Here is a 27,866-nt window from a genome sequence, read left to right as displayed (position 1 = left end):
CATACTTGAATTTATTTCTCCCATCTTATTGAATGTTTTCTATTTGTCCTACTTTTTCTATTTTTATTTGTTTTTTTCTTCCTTTCTAGCCTTTTTCTCTGTCAAAATTTTTTGTTTTTAATGTTCTCTCATTCCATTTTCTCCCTGCTCTAATTTGTTTGTTCTATATCTATTCTTGTAAAGCCTATTTGAGCTTTTAAGCATCCAAAACTACATAAATATTTGTGAATATTTTTACCCATAGTACAAAGGACTACAGCATTTTAAATCCTGTCCTGACTTTTCACCTGTTTACAAAAGGCACAACAAAAACCGAAGGTCCCAGGAGGTTAAAAATAAAAGAATGGAAAAGTAAACATGGTTAAAATTGTAAATTTTATGTTATGTATATTTTACCACAATAAAAAAAATTGAAAAAGACATACCAGGCCAGGCACAGTGGCTCACGCCTGTAATCCCAGCAATTTGGTAGGCCAAGGTGAGAGGATCGCTTGAGGCCGGGAGTTCGAAACCAGTCTGACCAACATGGCAAAACCTGTCTCTACCAAAAATACAAAAAATTAGCCGGGCCTGGTGGTGCATGCCTGTAGTCCCAACTACTGAGGAGGCTGAGGTGGGAGAATCGCTTGAACCCAGGAGACAGAGGTTGCAGTGAGCTGAGATCATGCCACTGCACTCCAGCCTGGGCAACAGAGCAAGAACCTGTCAAAAAGAGAGAGAGAAAGAAACAAAGAAAGAAAGAAAGAAAAGGAAAGAGATATACCAAATAAATACTGACCCAAAAAAGGCTGATATAGTTATATTAATATTAGATAAAATAGGCTGTAAGGGTAAAAAGAAATGCTGTCTATCCTTGCTGTCTCCAATTATTATCCTTCCACTTTCTCTCTGCCCCACTCCAATGAAGATTCTGTCCCTTTCACTATTCAATCGGTTTTTGACAGTCACCAATGACCTTCATGGTGTGAAATCCAATGGTAATTCCTCATCTTACCCGACCTGTCAGCAATTGATAGAATTGATCCCTCTCTTCTTAAAACATACTAATCACTTACCTTCCTAGATTCGATTCTCTTCTTTCTCCTACCTCACACGCCACTCTCACAATCCCATTTGCTGGTTGCTCCTCATCTCTGCCATCTGGAAAAGAGGGAGTGTCACAGAGGTGAGTTCTCAGGCCTCTTCTCTTTGCTCCCTCTATGCACTCCCTAGGTGACAGTATCCAGTCTTGTGACTTTAAGTACGATTTACATACCCAGTACCCTCGGATTTATATTTACAGCTATACCTCTACATCCCGATTCATGGAAAACAGCACACAGACATTTTCCACTTAGATGCCATGCAGGCAATGTCTAACTTAATATCTCAACAACCAAATTCGTCTCCCCACCACCAGCCAAGTCTCCTCCTTCCACAGTGTTTCTACCTAAGGCAATGGAAACTATGATGTTTTCATTTGCTCATGTCACAAACACTTGGCCCCTTTCTTTTGTGTCATTATTATTATTTTGAGAGAGATGGTTTTGCTCTGTCACCCAGGCTGGTGTGCAGTGGCATGATCAAGACTCACTACAGTCTCAACCGGCCAGGATCAAGCCATTCTCCCACCTCAGCCTCCTGAGTAGCTGGGACCACAAGCATTTGCCACCATACCCTGCTAATTGTTGCCTTTTTTGTAGAGATGGTATCACTCTATGTTGCCCAGGCTGGCCTCGAACTCCTGGCCTCAAGTGATCCTCCTGCCTCAGCCTCCCAAAGTGCTGGGATTACAGGCATGAGCCACCATGCCCAGCCTTATCTCATTCTTCACTTCTTTTTCCCTTATATACCAGCTAACCCATCAGAAAATACCGTCAGTTCTATCTTGAAATTATATCCAGAATCTGACAACTTATTGCCCCCTCCATTGCTGCCACCCTGGTTCAAACCACTATTATCTCTCATCTGGATTTCCTAGCAGTCTCCTAACTGGTCTTCCTGCTTCCGCCCTCATCCCTCTACAGTCAATTTTAAATATGATAGCCATAAGGATTCCTCAAAAACATAAGTGATATCACTGATATTTCTGATCAAAGCCCTCTAATGCATCCTTACCTCATTGGTAGAAAAAGGCAAAGTCCTTACAATGACTTACAAGGCCTTATCAGATCAAGACCTGCTACATCTCTGATTTCACCTTCTTCCCTTCTTGCCTTTATGTGTTCAACTTTGGGCTCACTGATACCCTTGCAGTTGCTGGAACATCCCAGGCACAGCTTCAGAGCCTTTGCTCTTTCTCAACTCACATGGCTCTCTTTTCAACTATTCCTTAACTGAGAGGTTTTCCTTGCCTACCCTGTACAGAATAGAAACTCCAACCTCCACACTTTTCTGTGTCCCACTACACGCTCTTCCATTGCACTTGCTCGTTGGTTTATCATCCATCTCCCACCCTACCCCTAACACTCCTGCTACTAGAATGTAAGCACCATGAGATCAAGGACTTTGTCTTAGTCACTACTGTAGATCCATTGCTTTGAATAGTGCCTGGCACAAAGGAATTGTTCAACAAATTGCACATTAGTGAAGAGCATGCACTATGGGGCTAGAAACCCAGCTCAAATCTGGGCTCTACCACTTAGTAGAGTGGCCTCAGTCAAGTTGCCTCATTTTTCTCTGCCTAATCTTCCTCATCTGTAAAATGGGGATCATAATAGGGTTTTTGAGGGTATTCAATGAAATAATACATGGAAAGCCCTTGAAACAGTGCCTGGCAAATACTTTCTTATTACGAATGAATGAAAAGTTATTGTTAGTGCAAAAAGATGATTGCTGCATAAGAATAAAAGGAACAAATATAAAAAGGGGAAAAAGAATAAAAAGAACAACTAACCAGAAAGAAATAAAATGTCTAAACTTTTATTCATTTAGTCGCGTTGCCTCAAAAAAATAAAGAAAAAGATATCAGGATTATCTAGAGAATTATTTTAAAAATTTAACAACTCATAGTCATTAGAGAAGATTCTAACATGTCTAGCAGTAAATTTCACATTATGTCTTAAACCATGTGGTCATTATATTGTATATCCTGGGTTCTAAATAATCCTATTTGTATTATCCATAAGCAAATTTGCTTTCAAAGAATATTTGCCAGTAATCTGAAATATTTTACTTTATAAAGTCAAATAATTACTATTTTTGTGTTTGCACAAAAACTAAATTTTAAAAATCATTTGGCAAAATCAAATTTTCAAATGAGTGCACTGGCAGACTTTTTTTAAAGCAATTTTTTGATGAATTAACCAAGTGTTTAGTTTCAAACATAACAAAAACATAAATCAAAAAATGATTTGTGTATAACCATTACAGATGGCAACATTTTAAAAAGGAAACAAATTATAAATCATTTATAAGGCCATAAATTGAGACATTTGTATACAAATAATGTCCATCAAAGCATTTTCAGAACTTAAACATGTTGAATAGACTAATGAAAACAGAACTAAGATTCTAAAATTCATTAGTTATGAATTTTAAATATTATAAGATAGATAAGGAAAATCTGAGCCAGATATTTGTGGTGACAGGAATTACATTTGGCTGAGTGCAGTGGCTCATGTCTGTAACCCCAACACTCTGGGAAGCTGAGGTGGGAGGATTGCTTGAGGCCAGGAGTTCAAGACCAGCCTGGGCAACATGGCAAAATCCTGTTTCTAAAAAAAAAAAAAAAATTTCTTAATTAGCCAGGCATGGTGGCACACACTTTTAGTCCTAGCTAATTGAAAGGTAGAGGCAGGACAATCGCTTGAATCCAGGAGGTAGAGGCTGCAGTAAGCTATGATCATGCCACTGCACTCCAGCCCAGGTAACAGAGCAAAATCTTGTCTCAAAAAAAAGGGAATAATATTTAACTTCTATAAAAACAACAACAAAAAAATTCACCTATGTTAATAGGAGAATCATTTTAGACAAAATCATCTTAGAAATAACTGTTTTTTTAAAATTAGCTGAGTGTGGTGGTACGTGCCTATGGCCCAAGCTACTTGGGAGGCTGAGGTGGGAGGACTGCTTGAGCCCAGGTGGTCAAGGCTGCAGTGAGTCAAGATAGCACCACTGCACTCTAGCCTGGGCAACAGAGGGAGACCCTGTCTCTAAAAACAAGAAAAGAAAAGAAAAGGAATGACAACTTTTAACATTAAAGCCTTAAAATTTTTCAGAACATACTAGAATGGGATATGACTTATTCTTTCAGTTGGTTACAGAAAAATAAAACAAAAAAATTATTCCTGTTACCTAATCTAAGGTAACTAAGAAATAAGTAGTGCAGGAACCTTAAAGTAATGTCTATTTATGTAAGTATGAATATATTTTAAACACCATCTGACTACGTTTGTCAAGTTACACCAATGGATTAACCGCAGATGTACATGGTAAGGACGCAATATTTCATCTGCTATGAGGGATACTGTATTAGTCCATTTTCACACAGCTTTAAAGAACTGCCTGAGACTGGGTGATTTACAAAGAAAAGAAGTTTAAATAATTCACAGCTCAGCATGGCTGGGAAGGCCTCAGGAAACTTGCAATCATGGCAGAAGTCAAAGGGGAAGCAAGACACTGTCTTCATGAGGTGGCAGGAAGGAGAAGTGCCAACTAAAAGGGGAAGAGCCCCTTATAAAACCATCAGATCTCGTGAGAACTCACTCACTATCATGAAAACAGCATGGAGGAAACTACCTCCATGATTCAATTCAATTACCTCTACCTGGTCTCTCCCTTGACACGTGGGGATTATGGGGATTATAATTCAAGATAAGATTTGGGTGGGGAACACAAAGCCTAATTAAGAATTAAAGAAAGAGGAAAGAAACATGAAAGGGGGCTCAACAGTCAAGCACAGGTTTATTTTAGAGAAAACAAACCTGATAGGGGCTTCTGGCCAAGTGAGATCAGAGCCCACTCTCTTACAGACTAAGAGTTTTTAAGGATTTAGGGTGGAAGGGTTGATCAGAGGCCTGGACTGCTTCTATGTCTCTTCTTTTGCTTATCTGGGAGGGAGAGTTGTGTGTCTGTTCACATATATCTTCCTGCAGCTGCAGGCATACCCCCCAGTCTACTTTTAGTTTCCCTATCTTGGTGCACCTGAAGGGAAAGTAATGTGCTTAGTAAGGCCCACTGTTTTACTGGTGCCCATTGTATGAGGGTGAAGTTCGGCAGTTACCCAAGAGACTACCTCCCCGCCTCCCTCTGTGCCTGAGCTGTCTTATTTGTGTTTTACTGTCTGCTCTTTTCTGGCTGCTTGTAGTTAGAACAGAAGTGTTTCCTTGAAATTCATGAGGCTAGAAAGGGAGCTGGAACTTAAAGTGGTGGCGTTTGTCTAAGATGATGGTGCTCCTGCTCTGTCATTAACCATATCAGATATTAAAGAAGAAATACATTTTTTTCTAGAAGTGAGAAAAGACTATTAAACAAAAGCGATGGGCAAAAAAGACAGAGAACGTCATCGCTGAAATAAGGGCACCATTAATAGGGAGAGCAATAATAGTACTCATCTATTGCTGCTTCAAACCATTATCTTCTATTGTTGGGAATAACGCAATAACCATTCTTATGTGTCACAATCATCACATATATACAAATACACATGTAAAAATACAGACACTGCATGGTGACTAAGTATGTTTGGAATAAATCAAGAGTCTAAGTCACAACATGCATAAATCGTTTACATCTAAACTGCTAATTCAAGACAGGCAGTGTAGCGTAATGGTTAAGAACATGAATGCTGGAGCCAGATATGTGTTCAAATCCTGCCCCTTAATGGCTTCTTAGATATGGCACAAAAATCACACATAAAGAACTCTTACACTTCGCTAAAACAAAATAAATAAATAACCCAACTAAAAAAATGGGCAAAGGATGGGTGTAGTGGCTCACGCCTGTAATCCCAACACTTTAGGAGGCCGAGGCAGGTGGATCACCTGAGGTCAGGAGTTTGAAGCCAGCCTGGCCAGCCTGGCAAAATCCCACCTCTACTAAAAATACAAAAATTAGCCAGGCATGGTGGTGCATGCCCATAATCCCAGCTACTTGGGAGGCGGAGGCAGGAGAATGGCTTGAACCAGGGAAGCGAAGGTTATAGTAAGCCAAGATTGCGCCACTGCACTCCAGCCTGAGCGGCAGAGCAAGACTCCATCTTAAAAAATAAATAAATAAATAAACTGCTAATTCACACTGGTATACATTTTTGTGAAACATACTAACACTTTTTAAGTGACACAATCAAAACTCTAGTTACAAGAAAGGGAGAGACATCTGGAAAAGTTGACTAAGGAGCTCAGCAATCCTCTCCACAAAACGCAAGACAAAAGTGGAGAAAATTGCCAAAAACAACCAGTTAAAGATTCTGGAAATTTACCAAAGTAATATAACAAATTGAGAAGTGGTTATTCAAGAAAATCTAGTGAGGCTTGGAAGCAGAGCAAGATGGCCAAATAGAAGCCCCCACTGAATGTACCCCGACAGGAACACCAAATTGAACAACTATACACACAAAAAAGCACCTTCATAAGAACCAAAAATCAGGTAAGCAATCACATTACTTGGTTTTAATATTATTTTAAGGAAAGACGCACTAAAGAAGGTAGGAAAACAGTCTTGAATCGCCTACACTATCCCTCCCTCATCAACTGGCAGTGGCCACGTGGTGCAGAGAGAGAATCTGTGTGCTTGGGGAAGGCAGAACACAGTGAATGTGGGACTTTGCATTGGAACTCAGTGCTGCCCTGTCACAGTGAAAAGCAACATGGGGGCAGAACTCAGCCGGCGCCTATGGAGGGAGCATTTAGATGAGCCCTAACCAGAGGACATCCATCCCAGCAATCAAAACCTGAGTTCCAGCAAGCTCTGCCATCACTGGCTAAAATACTCTGGGGTTCCTATTTCTCCACAGGCTCACCAGCATCTACTGTTTCTTGACTTTTTAGTAATCACCATTCTGACTGGCGTGAGATGACATCTCATTGTGGTTTTGATTGCATTTCTCTAATGATCATTGATGTGGAGCTTTTTTTCATATTTTTGTTGGCCACATAAACGTCTTCTTTTGAGAAGTGTCTGTTCATATCCTTTGCCTACTTTCTGATGGGGTTGTTTGTTTTTTCTTGTAAATTTGTTTAAGTTCCTTATAAATTCTGGATATTAGACCATTGTCACATGGGTGGATTGCAAAAATTTTCTCCCATTCTGTAGCTTACCTGTTCACTCTGATAATAGTTCCTTTTGCTGTGCAGAAGCTCTTTAGTTTAATTAGATCCCATTTCTTTGCTTTTGTTGCAACTGCTTTTGGTGTTTTAGTCATGAAGTTTTTGCCCATGCCTATGTTCTGAATGGTATTGCCTAGGTTTTCTTCTAGGGTTTTTATGGCTTCGGCTTTTACATTTAAGTCTTTAATCCATCTTGAGTTAATTTTTGTATAAGGTGTAAGGAAGAGGCCTAATTTCAGTTTTCTACATATGGCTAGGCAGTTTTCCCAGCACCATTTATCAAATAGGAGATCCTTTCCCTATTGGTTGTTTTTGTCAGGTTTGTCGAAGATCAGATTGTTGTAAATGTGTGGTTTTATTTTACACTGTTAGTGGGAATATAAATTAGTTCAACCATTGTGGAAGACAGTATGGCGATTCCTCAAGGATCTAGAACCAGAAATACCATTTGACCCAGAAATCTCATTACTGGGTATATACCCAAAGGAATATAAATCATTCTACTATAAAGACACATGCATGTATATGTTTATTGCAGCACTATTCACAATAGCCAAGTCATAGAACCAACTCAAATGCCCATCAATGATAGACTGGATAAAGGAAATGTGGTACATATACACCATGGAATACTATGTAGCCATAAAAAGGAATGAGATCATGTCCTTTGCAGGGACATGGATGCAGTTGGAAGCCATTATCTTCAGCAAACTAACATAGGAACAGAAAACCAAACACTGAATGTTCTCACTCATAAGTGGGAATTAAACAATGAGAACACATGGACACAGGGAGGGGAACATCACACACCAGGGCCTGTCGGGGGGTGGGGGGTGAAGGGAGGGAACTTAGAGGACAGGTCAATAGGTGCAGCAAACCACCATGTCACATTTATACCTATGTAACAAACCTGCACATTCTGCACACGCATCTTGGAACTTAAAGCAAAATAAAAAATAAAAATAAAAACTCTAGGGTTTTAAATAAACTTGAAAGTCAGTCTAGGCCACAAGGACTGCAATTCCTAGGCAAATCCTGGTGCTGTTTTGAGCTTAGAGCCAGTGGACTTGGGGTGCATGTGACCTAGTGAGACAGCAGCTGGGGTGGCCAAGGGAGTGCTTGTGTCACCCCTCTTCTAACCCCAGGCAGCACAGCTTGCAGCTCTGGGAGAGACTCTTACCCTCTGCTTAGAGAGAGGAGAGGGAAGAGTTAAAGGGACTTTGTCTTGCAACTTGGATACCAGCTCAGCCACAGTAGAATAGGGTACCAGGCAGAATTCTGAGGCCCCCATTCCAGGCCCTAGCTTCCAGGCATTTTAGACACACCCTAGGCCAGAAAGGAACCTGCTGCCTTCAAGGGAAGGATGCAGTCCTGGCAGGAGTCATCACCTACTGACTAAAGAGCCATTAGGCCCTGAATACTTAGAGGTGATAGCCAGGCACTACTCACCATGGGCATTGGGTGAGATTCAGAGCCATGCTGGCATCAGGTGTGACCCAGCACATTCCCAGCTGTGGTGGCTATGGGGAGAGACTCCTTCTGCTTGAGGAAAGGAGAGAGAAGAGTGAAGGGGACTTTGTCTTACAGCTTGGGTACCAGCTTAGCCACAGTGGGGTAGAGCACCAACTAAGTTCCTGGGGTCCCCGATTCCAGGCCTTGGCTCCTTGACCTGCCCTGGGCCAGAGGGGAGCCCACTGCCCTGAAGGAAGAGACTCAGGACTGGCAGCATTCACAACAAACTGACTGACAAGCCCTTGGGCCTCAAATGAACATCAACAGTAGCCAGGCAGTACCTTCCACAAGCCTAGAGTGGTGGTAGCCACAGGGAGAGACTTCCTTGCTTGAAGAAAGGGGAAGCATGAGTAGGAAGGACTTTGTCTTACGGCTTGGGTGCCAGCTCCACCACAGTAGACTAGAGCACCAGGTTGATTCCTAAGGTTCCTGACTCCAGGCCATGGCTCCTGGATGGCATCTCTGAACCTGCCTGGGGCCTGAGGGAACGCGCCACCCAGAAGGAAATATATAAGCCTGGCTGGATTCACTGCCTGCTGACTGTAGAGCCCTTGGGCCTTGAGTGAACATAGGCGGTACCCAGGCAATGGACACCATGGACCTTGGGCAAGACCCAGTGCTGTGCTGGCTTTGGGTCCGACCCAGCGCAGTCCTAGTTGTCGTAAACACAGAGGTGCTTGTGTCACCCCTCCCCCAGCTACAAGCAGCTCAGCACAGACAGAGACTTCATTTGTTTGGTACCTCTACCATTCTGCAAAAGTCACAGCATTACTGAGCTCAGGGTGCTCTCTAATGCAGCTATGACTGCAGTGACCAAAGACTTAGATCACAAAACCCAAGTTCCTTCGAATACTTGGAAAGCCTTCCCAAAAAGGACAGGTATAAACAAGTCCAGGCTGCAAAGATGACAATAAATACCTAACTTTTCAATGCCCAGATACCAGTGAACATCCTCAAGCATTAAGGCCATCCAGAAAAACATGACCTCACCAAATGAACTAAATAAGGCACCAGGAACCAATCCTGGAGAGGCAGAGATATATGACCTTTCAGACAGATAATTCAAAATAGCTGTTTTGAGGAAGCTCAACAAAATTCAAGGTAACACAGAGAAGGAATTTAAAATTCTATCAGATAACTTTAACAAAGAGATTGAAATAAAAAGAATCAAGCAGAAATTCTGGAGATGAAAAATGCAATTAACATACTGAAGAATGCATCAGAGTCACTTAAAAGCAGAATTGATCAAGCAGAAAAAAGAATTAGTGAGCTCGAAGACAGGCTATTTGAAAATACACAGTCAGAGGAAACAAAAAACCTTACAGGCCAGGAGAGAGTGGCATGACATATTTAAAGTGTTGAAGGAAAAACATCTTTTACCCTAGAACAGTATATCCAGTAAAAATATCCTTCAAACATGAAGGTGCAAAACTCACTGGTAATAAGTAAACAGAAAAACACAGAATAGTATAACAATGTAACAGCAGTATGTAAACTACTCCTATCTTGAGTAGAAAGACTAAAAGATGAACCTATCAAAAATAATAATACCACAACTTTTCAAGATACAGACAGTATAATAAGCTATAAATAGAAACAACACAAAGTTTAAAAGCTGGGGAATGAAGTTAAAGTGTAGCATTTTATTACTTTTTGCTTCAATTGTTGGTTATGACAAAAACCATATGATCATTTCAACTGATGATAAAAAGCATTTGATAAAATTCAACCTCCCTTCATGACAAAAACCCTCAAAAAAACTGGGTATAGAAGGAACATACCTCAATATAATAAAAGCCATATGTGGCAGAACCACACCTAGTATCATACCGAAAGGAGAAAAACTGAAAGCTTGTCCTCTAAGATCTGGAACAAGACAAGGATCACCACTTTCACCACTGTTATTCAACATAGTCCTGGGAGTCCTAACTAGAGCAATCAGACAAGAAAAAGAAATAAAGGGCATCTGAATTGGAAAGGAAGTCAAATTATTCTTGTTTGCAGATGATATGATCTTACAGTTAGAAAAGCCTAAAGACTCCACCAAAAAAACTACTAGAACTAATAAACAAATTCAGTCAAGTTGCAGAATACAAAATCAACATACAGAAATCAATAACATTTCTATATGTCAACAACAAACCATCTGAAAAAGAAGTCAGCAAAGTAAACCCATTTACAATACCTACAAATAAAATAAAATACCTAGGAATAAACTTAGCCAAAGAAGTGAAATATCTCTGCAATAAAACTGTAAAAGAAATTGAAGAGGACACAAAAAAATGGAGACATATTCCATATTCAGGGACTGGAAGAATCAATATTGTTAAAATGACCATACTACTCAAAGCAATCTACAGATTCAAAGCAACCCCTGTCAAAATACCAATGACATTCTTCACAGAAATAGAAAACATAATCCTAAGCCTGGGCAAACATGATGAAACCCATCTCTACCCAATATATATATTTTAAATTAGCCAGGCATGGTGGTGCATGCCTGTAGTCCCAGCTACTCAAGAAGCTGAGATGGGAGGATTGTTTGAGTTTAGGAGGCCAAGGCTGCAGCAAGCCAAGATCAAGCCATTGCACTCCCACTTGGGTGACAGAGTGAGACCCTGTATGAAAGAAAGAAAAGAAAAAAGAAAGAGAGAGGGAAAGAAAGAAAATCTGTATATTAAAGAGATATCTGCACTCCAATATTTACTGCAGCACTGTTTACAATAGCCAAGATTTGAAAGCAGCCTAAGAGTCCATCAACAGATGAATGGATAAAGGAAATGTGGTACATATACACAATGGAGTGCTATTCAGCCCCAAAAACGAATGAGATCCTGTCATTTGCAACAACATGGATGGAACTGGAAGATATTCAGTGAAATAAGACAGGCACAAAAAGACACACTTCACATGTTCTCACTTATTTGTGGGAGCTAAAAATTAATGCAATTGGACTCATGGAGATAGAGAATAGAATGATGGTTACCAGAGGCCAGGAAGGGTAGTGGGGTTGCAGGAGAAGTGGGGATGGCTAATGTGTACAAAAATATAATTAGATAGGATGAATAAGATCTAGTATTTGATAGCACAACAGGGTGACTACAGTCAACAATAATTTATTGTACATTTCAAAATAACTGAGACTATAATTGGATTGTTTGTACACAAAGAAAGCCTAAATGATTGAGGTGATGGATACCCCATTTACCCTGATGTGATTTTTATACATTGTATGCCTGTATCAAAATGTGTCATGTACCCCATAAATATATACATCTCTGTACCCACAAAAAAGAAAATATTTCTAAAAATCAATATATTAAGTGTTCTGGCAAGCTCTGATAGGAAAAAGTAAAAGAAAATCTACTGAATCTCAGATCTCAGTAAGAACAGTAGGTGCCTGTGGTGTTTTAATCTAGAGCTGTTACTATCCCCTCCAGCTCTGAGGCACAGAAGCTCCACCAAGAAAGGACAGATTCAAAGAACCAGCAGCTCTGCTGCAGGAGAGGGCTGACTTTATTTAGAGCAGTGAGGAAAATTCTATGCACAGGAGCAACATTTAAAACAACAGTGATCTCAGGCTGAGGCAGAAGAATCGCTGGAGCCCAGGAGGCGGAGGTTGCAGTGAGCCGAGATTGTGCCAGTGCACTCCAGCCTGAGCGACAGAGACTTAATCTCAAAATAAAAAAAATAAAATAAAACAAAACAAAACAACACAACACAACAGTGATCTCAGGCGGGGCGCGGTGGCTCACACCTGTAATCCCAGCACTTTGGGATGCCAAGCGGAGGTGGATCACTTGAGGTCAGGAGTTCAAGACCAGCCTGACCAACATAGTAAAACCCTGTCTCTACTAAAAATACAAAAATTAGCCAGGTGTGGAGGAGCATGCCTGTAATCCCAGATACTCAGGAGGCTGAGGCACGAGAATTGCTTGAATCCAGGAGGCTGAGGTTGCAGTGATCTGAGATTGCGCCACTGCACTCCAGCCCAGGCAACAGAGTCAGACTCTGTCTTAAAACAAACAAACAAACAAACAATAAAACAACAGTGATCTCAGTGGCTAATAACCAGGAAAGGTCAATATCAGAGACATTCTGAGGTCTTGATACTGACTGGGGTAAGTAATAAATCAACAGTTCAGTAATAAATTTAACAGGGAGATCCAGGGAATGAGACAAACAAAAAAGGCCTTAATAAGATCCTACTTATCCCAAGTGGGCTGGAAGACTGCACATGAACAAATCTGCATGCATGTTCAGGAGAAAATGGAGGGGGCCTGCTATGGTCTTAATGTGTCTCCCAACATTCGTAGGTTGGAACTTAATCCCTAATGTAGCAGTATTAAGAGGTGTGGCCTTTGGAAGATGATTAGTTCACGAGGGCTCTGCCATTATAAAATTTCCAAATGAAAATTTTAGAACTGAAAAATACTGTCAACTAAAGAAAAAAATCAGGCTTTTAAAGAATTAAAGTTAATTTTTTTTTTTTTTTTTTTTTTTTTGAGACAGGGTCTCTGTCGCCCAGGCTGGAGTGCAGTGGCACAATGTTGGCTCACTGCAGACAGACTCCATCTCCTGGGCTGAAGCGATCCTCCCACCTCAGCCTTCCAAGTAGCTGGGACTAGAGGTATGTGCCACTGCACCCGGCTAATTTTTGTATTTTTGTGGAGACGGGGTTTGGCCATGTTGCCTAGGCTGGCCTTGAACTTCTGAGCCCAAGCGATCCGCTCGCCTCAGCCTCCCAAAGTGCTGGGATTACAGGTGCGAGCCACCGTGCCCGGCCTAAATTAATTTTATTCAGAACTCTTACTGAAGATTGCAACCGGGAAGAGTCTTTCAGAGAGTTTCTGTTAAACTGCTCCAACTGTTTTAGGCCACAGTTTATACACAGATGGTGGCAGCTCTGTATGTAGCTTAGAAGTTACATCAAATGTGCTCAGAAGTTACATTAGAGCAAAGTCACATTAAGGCTTGGGTATGAGGGCACATCTGGTTGTAGATTACAGAGGCCTAATTATTAATCCTGTCAGACGTTATCTTCTGTCTAGGAAGAGGCAAGGATTGGGATAGCTGAACTTATCTTTTCTAAAACTGCCACGATTCACATAAGAGACGCGGCAGGCTGTCCTCCATCCTGCTGATCATCTTCAGAACATTCTTCCAGCGGGTGGTGCTGAGTCACTGAGACAGGGGCTTTGTAAAATTCTACTGATAAGGGATTTTGTGAAATTCTGCTGGTAAGTAGAATGAGCAAACATAGCTTCTTACATATGGTACTTTGTCTCACAATAACTGAATCTAAAGCTCAATGAATGGGTTCAAAGGCAGAATGAAGAGGACACAAGAAAGAATCACAAACCATGAAGATAGAACAATAGAAATTACTCCAAACAACAGAGAAAAGTAGACTGAAAACCAATGAATAGAGCCTCAGGGACCAGTGGAACCAAAAATTCAATCATTTGTGTCATCAAAGTCCAGGAAAGAGAGAAGAAAGAGGAAAGAGCTGAAAAAGTATTCAAAGAAACAATGTCTGAAATTTTGCCATATTTGGCTAAAAATATAAACCTGTTGAATATAAACAGATTCAAAAGGCTGAGCAAACCCTAAACAGGATAAACGTAAAGAAATCCATGCTGAGGCACATCAGAGTCAAACTTTTGAAAACTAAAGTCAAAGAAAATTTCTTTTTCTTTTTTTTTTTTTTTTTTTTTTTTTTTTTTGAGACAGAGTCTTGCTCTGTTGCCCAGGTTGTTGGAGTGCAGGTGCACTATCTCGGCTCACTGCAACCTCTGTCTCCCAGGTTCCAGCGATTCTCCTGCATCAGCCTCCTGAGTAGCTGGGATTACAGGCAGGTGTCTCCACGTCCAGCTAATTTTTGTATTTTTAGCAGAGATGGGAATTTCACCATATTGGCCAGTCTGGTCTCGAACTCCTGACCTCAAGTGCTCTGCCCACCTCAGCCTCCCAAAATCCTGGGATTACAAGCCATTATGCCTGGCCTAAAGACAAATAAAAATTCTTGAAAGCAGGAAGAAACGACATCTTATCTACATAAGAAAAATAATTTTAATGACAGTGAATTTCTCATCGGAAAACATGGAGGCCAGAAGGAAGTGGCACAACAGTTTTCAAGAGATGACATAAAAGTAATACCAACCAAGAATTCTTTAGCTGGCAGAAATGTCCTTAGGAATGACGGTGAGATCAAGATATTCTCAGATGAAGGAAAACTAAGAGAATGTGTTACCAGTGCCAGGACCACCTAGCACAGTGGTGAAGAATGTGAGCTCTGGCATCTGAGAATGTGTTACCAGCAGACTTACCTTGAAAGAATGGCTAAAGAAAATCCTTACAACAGAAAGACAATGATATAAGAAGGAATCTTGGAACATCAGAAAGGAAAACAACAACAAAAGGAGCAAAAATATCAGTAAATAGACTTTATTCTCCCTCTCAAGTTTACTAAATGGTGCTTGATGGTTGAAGTATAAATTATAACATTGAGATAATTCTCAATATATAGAGAGGAAATATTTATTTAACATTTAATAAGGGGGGAGGAAAAGGGACTTAAAAGGAGTAAGGACTTTACATTTTATTGAAATTGGTAAGAGAAATAAACAAAATGTGGTATATATGCACAAGGGACTATCATTCAGCCATGGAAAGGAATAAAGTACTAATAAGTGTTATAACATGGACAAATGAACCTTTAAAACATTATGCTAAGTGAAAGAAGCCAGGCATAAAAGGCCATATAGTGTACATGATTCTATTTATTGAAATGTGCAGAATACACAGATTTATACAGATGAAATTAAATTTGTGGTTGCTTAGGGCTGGGGTGGGGAGAGCACACTGAGGAGTGGGCACAGTTCTATTTGGGGTGATGAAAATACTCTAGATTGCTGGGCGCGGCGGCTCATGCCTGTAATCCCAGCACTTTGGGAGGCCGAGGTGGGCAGATCGATTGAGCTCAGGAGTTCAAGACCTGCCTGGGTAAGATAGCGGAGCTCCATCTCTACAAAAAATACAAAACTTAGTTGGCGTGGTGGCACATGCCTATAGTCCCTGCTACTTGAGGGGGTGAGGCAGGGAGGATCGCTTGTGTTCGAGAGGTTGAGGCTATAGTGAGCCAAGATCCTACCACTGCACTCCAGCCTGGGTGACAGCGTGAGACCCTGTCTCAAAAACAAAAACAATTATTAAAAAAATAAAGTTAGATTGTGGTGATGTTCGTACAACTCTGCGAATATATTAAAAACTGCTGAACTGTATACGTCAAATGTGTGGGTTTTATTGTATGTGAATTGCATCTCAGTAAAGCTATTTTTTAAAAACAGATCACAGATTTAAATGTCTAACATAAAATTTAAAAACTTTAAAAATAAAACACAGGAGAACGTCTTTGGGAGCTAGGGCTGATGAAGAGTTCTTAGACACAGCAACAAAAGCAGGATCCAAAAAAATGTTTTTAAATCAATAAACTAGACTTCAAAATTAAACGCGTTTGCTCTAACAAAGACCTTGTTAAGAGGAAAAAAAGACAAACTACTGCCTGGGAGGAAATATTTGCAAACCACGTATCTAACAAAGAACTCATATCTAGAGTATGTAAGGAACTCTCAAAAGTCAAGTTTTTTTTTGTTTGTTTTGTTTTTTTTTTAAGCAATCCATTTGGAAAATGAGCAAAGAATGTGAAGAGACATTTCACCATAAAGGACACGTAGATGACAAATAAGCACATGGCAAGATGTTCTACATCATTAGCTATCAGGGAAATGCAGCCTCCCCTGGGCCTTAGTCATTTCTTGCTCTTCTTGGGAAAAGGCAAAGACAGAGACCTATGAGTCAGAGCTGGGGGCAGGAAGTTGGATGGAAAGGAGAGAAGATGCAAATGCAGACATAAGAGACACAATCCATCTCACATCTTGGAGCTGGAAACAGGCTGACTATGTCTCTCCTATCTCCTAGAAGCACCAGCCTGAAAATGCACACCCATAAGCCAGGTTAAGAGGCTGCCAGCGGAAGCCAGGGAGACCCACCTGGTTAGAGCCCCAACCTCTATATTGGTGACATTGTACAGAGCAGGGGTTGGCAAACCTTTTCTGTAAAAGGCCAGATAGTAAATACTTTAGGATATCCATACCATGTGGTCTCTTTGGCAACTACTCAACTCTGCCCTTAGAGCATGAAAGCAGTAACAGACAATATGTAAACGAATGAGTAAGACTTGTGTTCCAAGAAAATGTTATTAATGGACACTAAAATGCAAATTTCATATAATTTTGATGTGTCACAAAATATTCTTTTTACTTTTCTCAAGTCCTTTAAAGATGTAAATAGTATTCCTAGTTTGCAGGCTATAGGAAGCTGTAAAGGGTCAGCAAACCAGGGGCTCTAATTTGCTGACCCCTGATGTAGAGCTTAGATGAGGAGGTTCACTATTATGCATACCACTGTCACCCAACACTTGATTTAGAATGCAGTGACCTCCCTTAAATCCATAAATTCAGCCAGGTGAGGTGGCTCATGCCTGTAATCCCAGCATCCTGGGAGGCCAAGGTGGGCAGATCACTTGAGGTCACGAGTTCGAGACCAGCCTGGCCAACATGGTGAAACCCTGTGTCTATTAAAAATACAAAAATTAGCTGGGCGGCGTGGTAGTGTGTGCCCATAGTCCCAGCTACTCCAGAGGCTGAAGCAGAAGAATCACTTGAACCCGGGAGGCGGAGGTTGCCGTGAGCAGAAATCACACCACTGCACTCCAGCCTGGGCAACAAAGTGAGACTCTGTCTCAAAAAAAAAATTAAAAAAAAAAAATCTATAAATTCTACATCTAGGAATTTATCACAAGGAAATAATCATGGCTCCGCACAAAAATTTGACAGCAAAGACTGTTATCCCATTCTGGTTATAACAATGAAAATATCTGGACACATTCAAATATCCAGTGACAGAGGAGTGGCTCAAAAATCTGAGGCCATCCAAAGAATGGAATGCTATGCAGCCATGTCAACAATTATCCTGTGGTCTGGAAAGAAAGCAAATGTGATCAAATATTAACGAGTGAATCCAGGCTGAGTGCAGTGGCTCACGCCTGCAATCCCAGCACCCTGGGAGGCCAAGTTGGGTGAACTGAGTGAGCTCAGGAGTTCGAGACAGCCTGGGCAACATGGTGAAACGCTATTTCTACAAAAAATTAGCTGGGCATGGTGGCTCATGCCTGTAGTCCCAGCTATTCAGGAGGCTTAGGCGGGAGGATCGCTTGAGCCCGGTGGCGGAGGTTGCAGTGAGCCAAGATCACACCACTGCACTCTAGACTAGGCAAGAGAGCAAGATCCTGCCTCTAAACAAATTTTAAAAATTCAAAATAAAACAATTGGCTAACCTAAGTGCAGGGTATATGAGTGTTCACTGTCAACTTTTCTGTAGGTCTGAAATGTAAAAACAAAGTTGGAAATATATTTTTAAGTAAAAAATGCTCTTTTGTGAAATGTAAGTTAATAAACTTACATAGACTCATCTCCAGCCCATCAGAACTGTGCTCTCTGTTAAATAAATGTAAGTGTCTTCTTTTCTCTCTTTTCACAGGAAAGTGGTAGGTATAGATTAACTAGATAATATTTGTCTACCTAGTATCTATTCCAATCACACTCAATGTAATTTAAACTATATGTAACATGAGATTTACAGACAAAAAAAATTAGTCTCAATGTTTTCATTTTACAATTATCTCGTTCTAAGGGCAAAGGAAAGCTTAACTTTGCCAAGTGTGCTAACTCATGCCTATAATCCTGGCATTTTGGGAGGCCGAGGCAGGCAAATCACTCAAGCCTAGGAGTTTGAGACCAGCCTGGGCAACATAGACTTTGTCTCTACAAAATTTTTTTTTTAAATTAGATGGGCATCGGTATGCCGGTAGTCCCAGCTACTCGGGAGGCTGCGGCGGGAGGATCACTTGAGCCTGGGAGGTTGAGGCTGCAGTGAGTCATGGTCATACTACTGCACTCCAGCCTAGGGGACAAAGACTCTGTCAAAAAAAAAAAAAGAAGAAAGAAAAGGAAGGAAGGAAGGAAGGAAGGAAGGAAGGAAGGAAGGAAGGAAGGAAGGAGAAAGAAGAAAGAAAGAAAGAGAAAGAAAGAAAGAAAGAAAGAAAGAAAGAAAGAAAGAAAGAAAGAAAGAAAGAAAAGAAAAGAAAAGAAAAGAAAAGAAAAGAAAAGAAAAGGAAGGAAGGAAGGAAGGAAGGAAGGAAGGAAGGAAGGAAGGAAGGAAGGAAGGAAGGAAGGAAAGGCAGGCTTAACTTGCTTGGGTTTTCAGCATTTGAAAAAAAAAACTTGCTTTTACATATGAAACACAAATTATCTGGGAAGACTTCCTTGGTAGGGGTGGGTGCTCTAAGCTCTATAGATGGAAATAGCATTTGGAGATTCATCCCATGGTCTGGATGCTTCTCCAGGCAAAGGCCCATTCTTGCTGGGTTATAAGTTCTTGTTTGAAAATCTAACCTGAATTTAAGGCATTTCAGTGATAGACTGGATTAAGAAAATGTGGCACATATACACCATGGAATACTATGCAGCCATAAAAAAGGATGAGTTCGTGTCCTTTGTAGGGACATGGATGCAGCTGGAAACCATCATTTTCAGCAAACTATCACAAGAACAGAAAACCAAACACTGCATGTTCTCACTCATAGGTGGGAACCGAACAATGAGATCACTTGGACACAGGAAGGGTAACATCACACATCGGGGCCTATTGTGGGGAGGGGGGAGGGGGGAGGGATATCATTAGGAGATATACCTAATGAGTTAATGGGTGCAGCACACCAACATGGCACATGTATACATATGTAACAAACCTGCACGTTGTGTGCATGTACCCTGGAACTTAAAGTATAATTTAAAAAAAAAAAAATCTAAACTGAAAAACAAATTCACTCAGTCACTCTAGTGCATAAGAATAAATTCACAAAAACCTTACCATTTAAATAAAAACATGGGAACTATGCCTAACTACAAGATGGCCAATATTCTGCAGAGGACTTCAGCCACCCTCTCCATTTGACTATCAAACGAGGTGATTAGATATACTGCGTTGTCAATTTCCGCTTGAGCCTCAGTTATAGGTTGCAGGTACAGAGCTGGAGTTATCAAAGATGAATTTTAGAAAATCTGTCTCTGTTTAAAACCTTTTAAGTGCTCATACTCAGTCCCATTGCCAGGAGTGAAACCCAAACCTCCCGTATGACAAATCAATATCCAAGCCGACAGATCACACGGGATCTTCCTTATAGACCAGAACCATAGTCAATTCTTAGGTCCTTTTAAATACTAAACTCTTCACTTCCTCTCTCTACCTCTACCTGTGCGTCGCGCCTAACTTAGAACCGCCAAATCCCATTAAATCCCACCCTCACCAGCGACGCACGGTCTCCATAGGCTCCACGCGCCGCTTTTGCAGTCCCCCATTGGCCGGTTTATTGCCAGATGGCCTGCTCCCACGCCCTAGTCATCTTTGATCTCCTCGGATTCCGTGAAGCCCCGCCCTTCTCTTCTCCCCTTTGGCCCGTCTTCCCCAGCTGGCTATTTGGTTGGCCAGCGCGCTTGCCACTTACGTCATTCACCCGCGCCACCCGGAAGCCGCGGTTCCTACCAACCGTTTTTATTGCTGGCGGCCCTGAGGTAAAGGCCGCGCTTGGGTGTCCCTGGGTGGCCGGGTCCCCGAGTTGGGAGGGGCGGAAGGCTGAGCCCCCAGCTTGAGCCGGACAAGTCGATTCCCAGCGTTGAGAGGGTAGAGATGAACTGTGTGTGAGGCCAAACTGGAGCGGTCAACGTGGTCTTCCCCCTCCCCACTCCCCAGGAGCCCATCATGGCGACGCCCCCTAAGCGGCGGGCGGTGGAGGCCACGGGGGAGAAAGTACTGCGCTACGAGACCTTCATCAGTGACGTGCTGCAGCGGGACTTGCGGTGAGTGACAGTGCAGAGGGCGGGGCGTCTGGAACATTCCACGTGGTGGGTGGGGCGTTCAGAGTTAGGGCCAACCCTTTGGATTGGTGGGCGAGGCGTTCAGAGTCCGGCCCCGCGCTCCTTGGAGCGTGAAGTGGTGATGATATCCGGGGTGCAGTTTGGCTGGGACGTGGCGTTCATAGCAGGGGGCGTGTCAGCGCATGCGCGGCCTCCGATGTTTGACGGATTAGGGCTTGTTTTCTGGAGCCACAGTTCTCAGGTTCGAATCCTGGCTCGGCCATTCTTCATCCTTGTGAATACGTCATACCTCGCCTTTCTGTGCCCTATAAACTTCTCTGTGAAATGGGGAGTTTTCTGGAACCTTCCCCATGCAGTGGTTTTGAGTTTTTCATATGTCCCATCTTTGTAAATAATTTAGTAGCATGGATGCCTGAAACATAGTAGAGGTTCAATAAGTATGAAGAAATATTATTGCAATTTTTGTTAATCTAAGCAAGAAGTAAGGTGTTCAGAACTAGGACTATGAGCATCCTAAAAGGGATGGAGGATTTTTCTAGGGTGAGGATGGGACATTATGATTGGAGTTCAGTATTGGGAGTGTAGTAATAGTAATAATAGCTAACATGTAGAGAGTTTACCATTTGGTAGGCATTATTCTAGATGCTTTGAGTAAATGCTCATTTAATCCTAATGACTCTACAAGGTAATACTGTCATCTGCATTTTATAAATGGGGAAACCAAGTCCCAAACAGGTTCCTTACTTGCCAAAGCCACACATCTATAAAGGACAGAGCCCAGATCCAAACCCAGGCAGTCTGACCCAGAGCCCAAAATTAACTTGTACACTAAAAAGCCTTTTCAGCGTATGGTGATGTGAGAGTCTCAGAGGGTCATGATATGAGGTATACTAGGAGGAATGGGGCTGCCTATTGGTCACCATTGTACTTTCATCCCATCAGAAAGGTGCTGGACCATCGAGACAAGGTATATGAGCAGCTGGCCAAATACCTTCAACTGAGAAATGTCATTGAGCGACTCCAGGTAAAGACTATGGGGTTGGGTATCATTTTTTTGGTGTGTGTGGGTAAGGGAGGGAAATGGGAAGAGAGACTCCAGAGCCAAACCTGTCACCTGACCTAAGAGTTCACCACTGACCCCTACCTCTTTTTCCCTGGCCCCACAGGAAGCTAAGCACTCGGAGTTATATATGCAGGTGGATTTGGGCTGTAACTTCTTCGTTGACACAGTGGTGTGAGTGTCTACCCGCCCCTCTGAGCCCACAGGGTTCAGCTTACCCCTTCCCTCATGCAACATATATTTTTTTGAGTATCTTCTATGTACCAGGCACTATACGAGGTTTATTATCCCAGTAGGATATAAGCTAGGCGCTGGGGATGTGACAGTGAATAAAATAGGACAAAATCCCTGCCTTCCCAGAGCCTCAATTTGGGGAAGGGTGGGGAGCAAAACATACACTCTGCTAAACAGTGATAAGGACTTCCCCCGCACTTCCTCTAACCTCTCTTTCCTCAGCCCAGATACTTCACGCATCTATGTGGCCCTGGGATATGGTTTTTTCCTGGAGTTGACACTGGCAGAAGCTCTCAAGTTCATTGATCGTAAGAGCTCTCTCCTCACAGAGTAAGTCCATTCCATGAGGATAGTGTGTAAAAATGCCACCATTTCCAACACTCTTCTCCCTTTCCCCATGGCTGCCTAGAATGATACTTAAGGACTCATCTCCCCTCCTCCTCAGAGCTGGGGCTGAGGAAATGTGGTTGCAAAGCCCATGTATAGCACATAATAAGCATTCAAAAAATGATCTTTGTATCGTTCATTCATGCAGACATTTATTGGGAATCTTCTGTATGCCAGGCACTGTGCTTAGCAGTGGGAATGCAGCAGTGAACAAGACAGAAGAGTTCCTTGAAGGCTTAAAATCTAGAAAGACTATACTGTTATACATAAATACAATTATGACCAGATCCATGAGGTCTCAGCCTGTTAGAGTTGGTAACAAGAAAACTAGTTACCTGTGATTTCACTTCCTGCTAATTTTACTATTCATTCACTGTGTTCCTGCCACACTGACCTTCACATGCTTCTTTCAGCACCCCAAGAATGATCCCACCCCAGGGCAATTGCCGTAGCTGTTCTCTCTGCCTGCACTGCCCTTTTCCCCAGTACCCACATGGCTTCCTTTCTCCTCACTCATCTCGCTTAAATGTCGCTTCCTCGATGAGGCCCTCTGTAACCTAACTTTAAAATCACAGCCCCTGGCATGCTTGATTCCCCTCCGTCTACTTTTTTTCCCTAACACTTATCACCCCCTAATATTTACTGTGTAATTTCTTGCTTTCTCATATTGTCTCTTCCAATTAGAATGTAAGTTTTACAAAGGGGGAGCTTTGGTTTATATCCCAGGTGACTAGAGTAGTACAAACATAGAGTAAACACTCTGTTTTTGTTTTTAAGAGATGGTGTATCCCTGTGTTGCCCAGGCTGGAATGCAGTGACTGTTTACAGCTGCGATCATAGCATACTACGTCCTCAAACTCCTGGGCTCAAGCAATCCCCTTGCTTCAGCCTGCCAAGTAACTGGGACTATAGGCGCACTGCTGTGCCTGGCTTTGTGTTTGTTGAAATAATTTGAAAGGGTATGCTGGAAGCAAATTAAAGTGGTTATTGAAGCAGATATGTGTTGGTGGTGATGGGGAGAGAAAGTGTGGGCTCCAGTTGAGTTTAAGGCAGGAGTGTCCAATCTTTTGGCTTCCGTGGGCTACATTGGGAGAAGATTTGTCTTGGGCCACACATAAAATACACTAATGCTAATGATAGCTGATGAACTAAAAAAAAAAAAAAAAAGTTGCAAAAAAAATCACATAGTGTTTTAAGAAAGTTTATGAATTTGTGTTGGGCTGCATTCAAAGCCGTCCTGGACCGCATGTGGCCCACTGGTTGAGGGTTGGACAAGCTTGATTTATGGTTTTGTGCAGGGAAGGGCAGTTGGGAGCATAGATGAGGGATTTGAAATGTAGCTAGGGAGGGCCTCCCAGATGAAGGGACATTTGAATCATTTGACTGAGTGAAGAAGCCATGGGGCTATCTGGGGAAGAGCATTCCTGGCAAGAGGAATAGTGTGCCTGGCATGCTAGAGAAACTACCAAGAGAGGTGAGCTTGGTTTCAATGGAATGAGCATGGGGGCACTGAGAAATACACTTAGATTAACAACATCTCACAAGTGTGAATACCATTGATCTAAACTTCTTTGTTGGTTACATTTATGTCTTCCTACATTCATTTTTTCCAGAGTTGCCTCCCTTAGGGTTTCAGTAATTTTTATCTTTTCAAACCTTTCCAGTCATGGAAAGGACTAGCAGGTGTTAGTGGACCCAAAAGAACCTCAGACCTGCTGAGATTTCTGATTCTTGGTGTTCAGACCAATTAGCATATAGTTTAATGAAATGGCCTGCTTTCATGGTCAACACAATTCTGAACTGATGGTCATTTAGACCAAGTCCAGTTTGTTTGTTTTTGAGAAGGAATTTTGCTCTTGTCGCCCAGGCTGGAGTGCAATGGTGCGATCTTGGCTCACTGCAACCTCTGCCTCCTGGGCTTAAGGGATTCTCCTGCCTCAGCCTCCCAAGTTGCTGGGACTACAGGCACCCACCACCACTCCCGGCTAATTTTTGTATTTTTAGTAGAGACAGGGTTTTGCCATGTTGGCCAGGCTGGTCTCAAACTCCGACCTCAGGTGATCCGCCCACCTCAGCTTCCCAAAGTGCTGGGATTGCAGGTGTGAGCTACCGCGCCCAGCTAAAGTCCAGTTTGTATAAGAAGGCTTTCCTTGTTATGTCACAGGATTTCTGAGCCTATCAAATAGATTTTAATTTTTTTGAGATTCCATGTACTTCCCCAAAATGAAGTATTTAAATTGTCAGTGCCTGCCTCCCTTGCCTGGTCTTTTTGATATACTGACCTGGTCTATTAGTGTGATGAAAAATATGGTTGACTCTTACTGCTTTATTGTAATTAGTAGGACTGTCTAGATGTTTGATTTTTCTAAGAGGTGAGGATTTGAGTCTATGTAGCTGGCTCTCCTCTTTAAAATATTTGGTTACTTGGGATATACTTTGAACTAACTTACTGGTCATTTCATGTGATCAAAAGTGTCAGTTCTTCCTGTTCTTAGTATATTTCTTTCTTTGGGAAGTAGAAAGGATGAAATCTCTGTATATTCTTTCCTGGTGACACAGAAAGGAGTACACATCCATATCTCATGAATAGACATGTAATTATAGAAGAAACAGCATAACGGCTGGGCACGGTGGCTCACACCTATAATCCCAGCACTTTGGGAGGCTGAGGCAGGCAGATCACGAGGTCAGGAGTTCAAGACCAGCCTGGCCAAGATGGTGAAACCCTGTCTCTACTAAAAATACAAAAAATTAGCCAGGAGCGATGGCAGAGGTGTGTAATCCTAGCTACTCAGGAGGCTGAGGTAGGAGAATCACTTGAACTCAGAGGGTGGAGGTTGCAGTGAGCTGAGATCACGCCACTGCACTCCAGCCTGGGCGACAGAGTGAGACTCCGTCTCAAAAAAAAAAAAAAAAGAAGAAGAAACAGCATAACTATATGACTATTCACACTGCCTTACATACTAAATCAGTAGTAATTTGCTTCTCCACATAGCAAATAAAAATCAGTAGTGATAAACATCCCTTATGTGTTACAGCTAGCATTTAGTGAACTCTATTTTTCTCCCTTTTAAAATGTTGAACTCATAGGTTTTCATAAGCTAAGCTGATACCATTAACTAATTTTGTTCTCTTTTTTGATGTTCAAATTGTCCCTTAGGAGCTGATCAGGTTCATTCTTCCATTCTTTAAGTATTACCCCCAGAATATTCTTGAAAGTATTCTTGCTCTCTGGCAACAACACCCATACTTCATTTATTTCCTGTCCCTAAACGTACACTCAACCAACTTCAGGTTCCTTTGAATGGAGTAATCACTTATTCATTCAGCATATGTTGGGTGCCTGCTCTGTGCCTCACACTGTTCTGGTCCCTGGGGATAGAGCAGGAAACAAAAAAGACCAAAATCTGCCCTCATACGGCTGACATTCTAGTCAGGGGAGATAAACAATAAATGAATGATGTAGTATGTCAGATGTTGACAGTGCTATGGAGAAAGCATATCATGGAGATCAGAAGCATTACCTGCAATGAACAGTCGTGATTTTAAGAAGAATGGCTGACTGGATGTGAAGTGTGAGAGAGAGAGGAGTCCAGGTTTTTGGCTGAGCAGCTGGAAGGATGGAGTTGCCATTATCTGAGATGGAGAAGATAGGGGAGGAGTAGATTTGGAGGGGAAGGTCAGGAGTTTAGTCTGGAACCTGTTAAGTATGAGGTACTTATTAAACACTGAAGTGGAGTTTTAGAAGATGTCATTAAAACTCCTAGTCAAGTTCAAGAGAGAGTTCTGGGCTAGAAATAAAAACGTGGGAGATATTGGTATATGCATGGGTTCATACTACTTTTTTTTCCCAATTTAACATCCTGTCTTATTGCTCTCTACTTTTCCAACAGTATTTAGTTTCATTTACCCCTCAAACCGACTCCTACATTGACAGCACAATAAAATCCACATTCCTTATCATTATATCAAGACCCTGCCTGATCTAACCTCCTCCTACCTCTTGGACCTTGTCTTACGCCACTTTCCCTCACCACTCACTTAATTTCTAATGCTCTGACCTTACTGCCTCTCAAACAGCTCTTTGTTGCCTCTTGGCCTTTTTGTGGAAAAGGCCTTCCTACTGCTTAACCATTAGGCATTCTTCGGTTCCTTCTCATTCTTCATTCTTCAGAAAGGCCTTCCTTGACCCTTTATATCAATTAGGATTCTTTTGGGTGAGATCTGATCCAAACTGGCTTAGAGAAAAGGAGTCAACTGACTGGTTCATGTAATTCAACCTCCTTCCTCTGCCACAACCTTCCCTTGGCTCCCATCTCACTTAAGGTCAAAGCCAGGGTCCTTACCATGGCCTTGTAAGCTTCACACAGTCTGCCTCCCTCATTACCTCTCTGACCTCACCTCTTACATTCCCCCTTCACTTATTCTCCTTCAGCCAGAGTGGCCTGTTTGCTGCACCTCAAACATGCCAGGCACACACCCACCTCAGTGCCTTTGTGTTTGCTGCCCCTTGTGTGTGGAACACATCCTCCATATAGCCACCCTACTCAAAATTCACTGTCTTTTAAGTCTTTACTCAAGTGCTTCTCAGTGAAGCCATCCCTGAGCCCTCTATTTAAAATTGCAGCCCCCCCACTCCCGTACTCCTTATTCTCTCTCATTTTTAAATTTTTTTATTGTAGTTAGAACCATCTGACACAACATTTTTTATTCCATCAGTTTTCTTGTCTGTCTCTCTTTACAAGAATTTGAAGTCCATCAGGCCAGGAGTTTTGTTTGTTGTGTTTGCTGCTATCTCCCCAGTGCCTAAAATCGCCTGGCATACAGTAGGCATTTAATAATCTTTGAATCAGTGAAAACCAGATGGTGGCTTGGCATTTCTGCATAGGAGTGAGCCAGGTGGAAATCATCCAAGATACAAGTAGATCTTGAAGTGATAAGGAAGGGTCCTCCTCATACTCATAAGTGGGGACCATTTTGCCCTTTGTTTCTTTTCTCTAGGCTCAGCAACAGCCTCACCAAGGACTCCATGAATATCAAAGCCCATATCCACATGTTGCTAGAGGTGAGAGCAGCTCACCCCACTACCAGACTCTGTGTTTAGGGTGGTGACCTGAAGAAGGGGGAGAGCGAAAGAAGGGAAGGACCATCTTTCCCTTTAAACTGGAGTCAAGGGAGGGAGGTCAGAGCAAGCCTGGGGGCGTAACCCAGACTCAATCTTTGTTCAGTCTCTTCTGTCCTCTTTTTCAGGGGCTTAGAGAACTACAAGGCCTGCAGAATTTCCCAGAGAAGCCTCACCATTGACTTCTTCCCCCCATCCTCAGACATTAAAGAGCCTGAATGCCTTTGAGTCACATGGCCCTTCTTTTTCCCCATAAACCCTGCTGGTTGCCACGGGGGCCTGTTCCTAGGGCACAAAGTTACTGAGAG

At 42.1% G+C, this 27,866-nt stretch overlaps 2 protein-coding genes across 10 annotated transcripts in view; one reads left to right on the top strand and one right to left on the bottom strand.

The window, feature by feature from the left end:
• Window positions 1-20,641, bottom strand: part of LOC126945614 (putative uncharacterized protein FLJ38264) — a 41,534-nt gene extending 20,893 nt beyond the window's left edge. For 4 of the 9 annotated variants that reach the window (XR_007722499.1, XR_007722500.1, XR_007722501.1 and 1 more), the window contains exons 1-2: window positions 20,188-20,349; window positions 1,056-1,140 (exon numbers count right to left, since the gene is read on the bottom strand). Coding sequence is in view for 2 of the 9 variants with exons in the window: in XM_050775709.1 (XP_050631666.1) it covers window positions 1,056-1,140; window positions 20,428-20,641 (299 nt within the window). In the remaining 7 variants the exon portion in view is untranslated. The other 5 variants (XR_007722498.1, XM_050775709.1, XM_050775708.1 and 2 more) reach the window with 4 other exon arrangements.
• On the top strand, window positions 20,639-27,786 carry UXT (ubiquitously expressed prefoldin like chaperone). The gene is made up of 6 exons (XM_050775714.1): window positions 20,639-20,737; window positions 21,698-21,779; window positions 21,922-21,989; window positions 22,272-22,379; window positions 27,438-27,501; window positions 27,687-27,786. Exons 1-6 carry the CDS (start codon window positions 20,640-20,642, stop codon window positions 27,738-27,740), a joined length of 474 nt encoding a protein of 157 aa, XP_050631671.1. The 5' UTR covers window position 20,639; the 3' UTR covers window positions 27,741-27,786.
• The last annotated feature ends 80 nt before the right edge of the window (window positions 27,787-27,866 follow it).

Source organism: Macaca thibetana, chromosome X, assembly GCF_024542745.1.
Source record: "Macaca thibetana thibetana isolate TM-01 chromosome X, ASM2454274v1, whole genome shotgun sequence".
NCBI classification, from domain to species: domain Eukaryota; kingdom Metazoa; phylum Chordata; class Mammalia; order Primates; family Cercopithecidae; genus Macaca; species Macaca thibetana.
The sequence above is the reverse complement of the archived record's forward strand: the minus strand, read 5'-3'. Positions and strand labels throughout refer to the sequence as shown.